Here is a 6,580-nt window from a genome sequence, read left to right on the forward strand (position 1 = left end):
TCTTCTTTTGTGAAATAGTATCACATAAAAATGAAATAAATGATTCTTTCCATGGCAATTTCTGTCATCACTATGGTTTGATTTCTTTTCCTGATTTTTTAGAGAGTAGGAAGCTGGTCTTTCCATCCGAACATTTTCATACTAATAAAACCTTAGTCTCGCCTTAGCTTAAAACTTCTGGGGCGGGCAAGACAAAAGAACACATCAATATATCCTGAGACTTGAAGGCGACCGCGACCCTCTTGAATATCAATTTCTGTACAGCGATGACTCACGAGACCTTCGCAGCTTCTAAGCCTTCAATTACAAAGGTGGGAAAAAACCGTTTAAAAACAATAAATTTCTAATTTCTGTAATCAATCTACAAAGAAGAGTGCCGTGGACGGTGACAGATAATTGAGTTCTGATTTGTCAAGCCCCGCTTGAAAAGCTTGCGGAATTCACAGAGTTCATCCGTCACGAGGAATGGGCGACTGCGAGGGACGAATGGCGGTTGGGATAGCGGAGTGGCCGGCGGGGGGAGGTGGCTTAGCAAAGTGGCCGAGACGAGCAGACTTAGTAATGTGCACATGACAGGCTGAGCAAAGCGGGCGGCGTCGTGAGGCCTAGTTGTGTGGCTGCGACGGGCGCGGGGGAGGCTTAGGAGAGTGGCCGGCCGGGGGAGTCTTCGTAGTGTGGGCGTGAACGACAGGGGGAGGCTTAGCAGAGTGGCCGCCCGGGGGGGGCTTAGTAGTGTGGGCGTGAACGGGGGGGGGCTTGGGGGTAGGAGGACTGGCCGAGTGGGCGTGACCGGCGGCGGGAGTAGGCTTAGCAGAGTGCCCGGCGGGAGGTGGAGGCTTAGCAGAGGGGGCGTGCTTGGTGGAGTGGCCGCCGATAGGCTTAGTAGTGTGGGCGTGAAAATTGGTGACGTTGCATTTCCGGCGGACCTCACCAAGAGGGCTGGTCCCAGTGATGACGCCGATATTTCCCATTTTGATGATCGACCGAACAAAAGCCGGAAAGAAGGCGCCCGGGGAAGTGAAGTTCTGAACAAAGCCGGACGTGGAGGGATCGGCCGTTATCTCCTGATCGATTTGAAGGATGCCGTTGCCGGCGAGAATCTGACGGAAGTAAGCGGAATCGAAGATGGCTGGTGTGGCCTGGTCCAAGTTGATGGGCGGGTCAGCATTCGACTCGGTGAAAAAAGGGTTTGGGCAAACGGTGGACAACCGCGTGACCAGCTGCGGGTTCATGGCAGGGTCCGCTGCGCCAGTGCCGTGAAAATTGAAAAGCCTGTCGTTAAAGAAGCCGCAAAGCGCCACCCCTACCGTATGGGCACCTGCCAGTCAAAAACGCCCCAAAAAAAAACACAATCATTTAATGCACCATCCCATATATATATTTCGAGTTCCTTGTTTCAATTGTCCAACCATTGTTTCACGCTTTTACTGTTTTATTTACCTAGTAGTGCCACCATGTCCTCCACGTCTAGGCCCTTCTCCCGGAAGCTCTCCCTCGACTGTTCCACCGGGAATGCTGGGCTTGGCAGGTTGAGAGCCTCCTCCTTTATCGACACCTTCCCGTCCAGCCTGCCAGTGGGTACATCATACCTTGGCCCTCCTGCCTGCAATTGTCCAAGTGGCAAGACCACCTTTCTAGTACTTAGCATCCTAAGTATTTTAGCAAAAGAAATTTCTTTAATAATCCATTTAACAAATTAAGGTACTTAAAAATCGAGGCCTTTAAGAGGTCGCGGCTATTATATTAGGGGGAGTTCCCACGCGGCCCAAAAAACGTGGCAATTTCATCTCCACACGCTGCTAAGTATACTAGCTGCGTGCAAGTGCAACAACGAAGCCAGCCAACGTTGCCAAAATAGGCAAAACCAGGAGAATATGCTCTACGTTTCCAACAATGCTTCGTGTAGGCGCGGGAAGTTAAACATCCCTGGCTTTGTTTGACCTCGTTTAAACCCTGACAAAGGACCATGTGGGAACTCCTCCTTAGGCACACAGGCGGGCACCTAGAGCTAAGGTATCTTCTCAGCTTCTCAAGGCTAACCTCAGACCCTAACCTATCCCCGACTAAAATCTTGGAAGTACATTATGTGTTTACACACTAATCAACCCGTATTTGCCACTCCCACGTACAGCAATTTGGAGAGATCAAGCTTACTTTTCAACTACTGCTCAATTGATGAAACAATTAACTTCCACTGAACACCCCGTTTTAAGCAAAGATACACATTTGGCTCACTTTGATGCGCCTTTATCAACGAGTCAAAGGCACTTACCAGAGCCACTGAGTCTCGAACTGCAAGCACTATAATGTCTGCACATGATACAACACCCGGGCACACCAACTCTGTAGCTTCTTTTGCAGCATCGATGAGGTCAAATCCTCTGATTGTCAAGTTGGGCAAGGCCTCTTTCTCTGCCTCATGGCCAGGCGTGGAATCCAAGAGAATAGAGGCATCCGCTCCCTGCAATGCCACCAAAAACTCCTCTTTAACATTCCAAGTAAACAATAATCAGCACGTTTCAAACAGCTTTACAGAATGTATCAAGACTCTAGGAACCATTAAGAAAATGCAAAATTACCCTGACAAATGAGTCGTGGAAGAGCATGCGAAGAAGGGCTGGGGTGATGCTTCTATCCACCAGAAACCGCTTCTGAACTACAGCGTGTATAATCTCCTCAGCTCGGGGGCAAGGCTTGTTGTAAAATCCCACCACAGTGACAGCAGAGGCTTGCGATGGAAAGAGGATGAGCAGAGCAGCACCAGCAAGCACAAAGGCTGTGGCCAGAAAAGAGAAATCCATTGCTCTCATGACACTAAATAAAGGAGGACAGAAATCAGAGGTGCAGGAGGCTTGCTGGAGAATGATAAGGGCAAGGAAACAACAAGCTACTGGTACAGAAATGCAGCATGGTTAGCAGAAAAGAATGCCCAGGGACACAATATCCCTATCAGGTCTGAGAGAGGGAGAGGGAGAGGGAGAGGGAGAGGGAGTGTGTGTGTGTGTGTGTGTGTGTGTAGCTATGGAGAGCAATGGACTTAACTATACACCAGTTGAGGAGTGAGGGTCGTCTACACACACCGGATTTTTCAATAGCTGGCCCGGCCTAAGTAATCACCAAAAGGCCCCTTGTCACCGTCATCATCATCATGATTCCCGGACAATAACTTTTCCTCCCCTCCCTTACAATTAAGTCGTAAATAATACCCAATTATTATTTTTTTCCCTCCTTTATTAAAGCCTTTATTGCCTTTCTTGTCATTCTCGCAATAAGCAACCGCCACATTGCATTTAGCTAATACCCTTGACACCGCACCACCAACGGGTCCCCTCCCTGTCCCTAGGACGTGCGCGCCGCTGCAGGATAATGGATTGGATTCTTTTATAAATGTTTTTTAAATTGAAAATGATTCCAAGATAAGGTTTTATGAATTATATACGCAAAATTTAGTTAATTCGTTTCTCCCAAATTCTTTCATTTCTTCAAATTATAATTTATGAACCATCCTATCAAAAGTCATGGAAAGCTCAAGAAAAAGTATTGTTTTTCATTTTCCTTTTTTTGTACAAATTAGTAGTTTTGTGCAAGCTATCACTTAAGCCTCCCACACATAAGTAGCTGAAGCATGTTTGGGTGGAGCTTAGTTGATGTGTAAAGTCATCTACTCCATGGAAACTAGGCTAGCAACCATGTTTGATTTCTGATGGGTTTCACTCACGTTTTTGGGTATTTTGGACTTAAAAAACTTGCAAAAATAATTCTCAGTAGTTAAAAATTATATGTAAATAGTGAAAAACTTACAAGTCTCATTTTTTTTCCATTAAAATTGACAGACAAGGGCGCCACTCAAAAGGCAACCGTGCTAGCAACCAAGGCCATGTTCACGTAAGTGGAAACCCAAGGTGCCTAGTGGGTATCCATGATTGAACTTTGGTTCACAAGAAGATTAAAAAACTTTGCATTTACTAAACCTTTTGAGGTGGTGCAAAAGCCATTGGAGGGTGTAAGCAAACCAGAAACTACCACCTACACAAAAAGCTATGAAGCAACTTGTTTTCAAATTCTTGGTAGAGGGGGAGACATTTGCCCGCTTGGAGTCCGAAATCTAGGTGGTTGGTATCTAGCTGCTAACCAAGCTTCTCGTGTGAACACGCCCCAAGTTCGTTTTTAAATGGTAGGTGATGAGCTTCATTTTCTACGCCAGAACCTTACATGCAAGAGACGTTTTCAGCTAGTGTTTATTTTCCTCTTATGGAACTCAGCATCCATAAATGTGGCACTGCCATATGTGTGGTATAAGCTACTATTCAAGAAACTAATGGGGATCTACCTGCTGCAATAGTCTAGTCCCCCTTGTACACTCGTGCCACGTGGCAAAATAAGATGGCCACAGAGACTGTGACACGTGGGTGAATGATGTGGTAAGGGCAAGAATAGTCGTAAAGATAGGTGCCTCACCTGACATGAAAATCTAAAATAGCCGGTTGAGAGATTCTCCAAAGGGAATTTTCTCCAACTTAAAGGCCCTCTATCGCACAAGGCCTTCTCTTGGAAATCCAAATGGAACCTTCTTCCAATTCCTTCTCAATCAAGATCCCCCGCTACACTCAGGGCCCATAAGTCAAGGATAGAAGTCGAAGAGGTACTTGCAATCAATGAAGCGCAGGAGGAATATGAAGAAAAAATCAATGCTATCAAAGTTAACCGGGCTAACGAGGATCAGGAGTGGAATGAAGTAAGGCAGCCCAACTGACCGTTGAGAAAGAAGAGTTAGCACAAACCATTTTGGCTTTAACAAACTTAAAAAATTCTATCCAGGAATTGAGTTAAATTCCCTAAAAAGCTTGATGTATATGGCATGATGGTTTTTCTCTTAGTAATACTATATCCACTGTTCTGATTTTATTTATTTTTTCTTTTAAAGATCCCCCGCTACATTGCAAACTAAACAATACATGGAACCTGCCGTAGGACAAGAAACAATGGGGTTTAAATTCTCAAAAAATCTGGTCGCCCAACATCCCACCAAAGAAATCCTGCCTGCTTTGGTTGATCATGCATAAAGCGCTCCGGACAAATGCGGCTATAGATATGCCCAAGATGTAAAAAGGAGCTAGAAACAATGGCCCACTTGTTTATAGGGTGTGCCTACAATGCAGATGCATTAAAATTTCTGAATCAATGTATCTCACCAGTCCAACAATGGGATTTGACTTGGGTAGAGATTCTTGTAGGTCAACAAATTAAATGTTTTGCAGAGTTATGAAACACTATTCGTGCTAAATATTTGTGGGTTGTTTGGATAAACCGAAAGAACTACATTTTTAATAATGTATTTCTCAATATGATGCTTAGTGTGAGAGATGGTTTGAATTTGCAGATGAGAACTCTACACAAAGCCATATGCAAGCTTGTAAAGCACAGTACACAAAAAATACAATGGAGGAACTGATTCAAATGAACAGAACTCAAAAAGAGTTTCAAGATAAAAGTCAGTCAAATCCACAAAGAACGCCTGGAAGAAGACGACCAAGTGGTCTCGGAGGAAATAGATCTGCTTTTCAAAGATTCCGAATCACAGAAATAAATCTTGAACCTCACGAAAGTGAGAAATATGTTAGCCTGATCTGCCCACCAACAAGTTATGCTTCTTGAAAAAGCAATACTATATCTTGTTTTGACTTTCATCCTTTTAATATAGTTCGCGCTTTTTTTAAATAAAAAAACAAAAGGGAATTGAGCTGGTTGTTGGTTTTAAAAAAAATGCGGTATTAATGTAAATATTCGCTATTTTCATTAATTTTCCGCCTTGTTTACTAATAAAAATAAGTTTCGAGACACAGTAGGGCACGCTAACTGCACGTGCTCCTAGGCTCCTGAGTCCGGGTGTTATCTCGGCAGGGCTGAAAAGCACGTTGTGAGTGGTTGCAGTTCGCACTAATTTTATGTACAGGTAGGTCGAGGAGCATCATGCATGCATGCATGCATGCAAGGGTCAGAGAAGGCCTAGAATCTAGATCGAATGCTGACCATGCGTCACACAGGCCACAAAAAAGGATAATGAATTGATAGATGATCCCCCATGTGCATCTCAGAGTCTCATTCACGCCACCGTTTCACACACAAAATGTACGTCGGTCATCCCATAACCTTATTCCACAATCCAAACTGCTCTTGGTCTTTTACAACCTCATTGGTCGTCCACCTTCCATTCAAGCAATGGGAGTGCTATTAATGGCCAATCTTGCTCTTCCAAGCCCTCTCCCATGATGACTGCTAGCTTAACCATAGATAACCTTGTCGCTAATCGGGCATAGGAAGATCAAGACATCCATGAAGTCACATTGGAAAAAAACCTAAGTAGCTTAGGCTAGTTACACATCCATGGGACAAGCAATGAATTGGACGAGCAAGATTGCATCATCCATGCCTATCACCCATGTAGACTGACAAAAGTAGGCACCATTGCATAACCAACTTTTAAACATCCATGGGACAAGCAATGAGTTGGACAACCAAGATTGCATCATCCATGCCTATCATCCACGTAGACTGATAAAAGTAGGCATCGTTGCATAAC

At 44.5% G+C, this 6,580-nt stretch overlaps 1 protein-coding gene across 1 annotated transcript; it reads right to left on the reverse strand.

Moving 5' to 3' along the window:
- Positions 1–314: 314 nt before the first annotated feature.
- Positions 315–3,063, reverse strand: LOC147624388 (peroxidase 57-like). Its single transcript, XM_086819367.1, has 4 exons — positions 2,580–3,063; positions 2,273–2,461; positions 1,441–1,603; positions 315–1,318 (listed from the first exon to the last, which is right to left on the reverse strand). The coding sequence occupies exons 1-4, from the start codon at positions 2,808–2,810 to the stop codon at positions 606–608; spliced, it is 1,296 nt and encodes a 431-aa protein (XP_086675493.1). The 5' UTR covers positions 2,811–3,063; the 3' UTR covers positions 315–605.
- Positions 3,064–6,580: the final 3,517 nt, after the last annotated feature.

This window comes from Cibotium barometz, chromosome 25 (genome assembly GCF_041138505.1).
Source record: "Cibotium barometz isolate CiBa-2024 chromosome 25, ASM4113850v1, whole genome shotgun sequence".
Classification (NCBI taxonomy): Eukaryota; Viridiplantae; Streptophyta; class Polypodiopsida; order Cyatheales; family Cibotiaceae; genus Cibotium; species Cibotium barometz.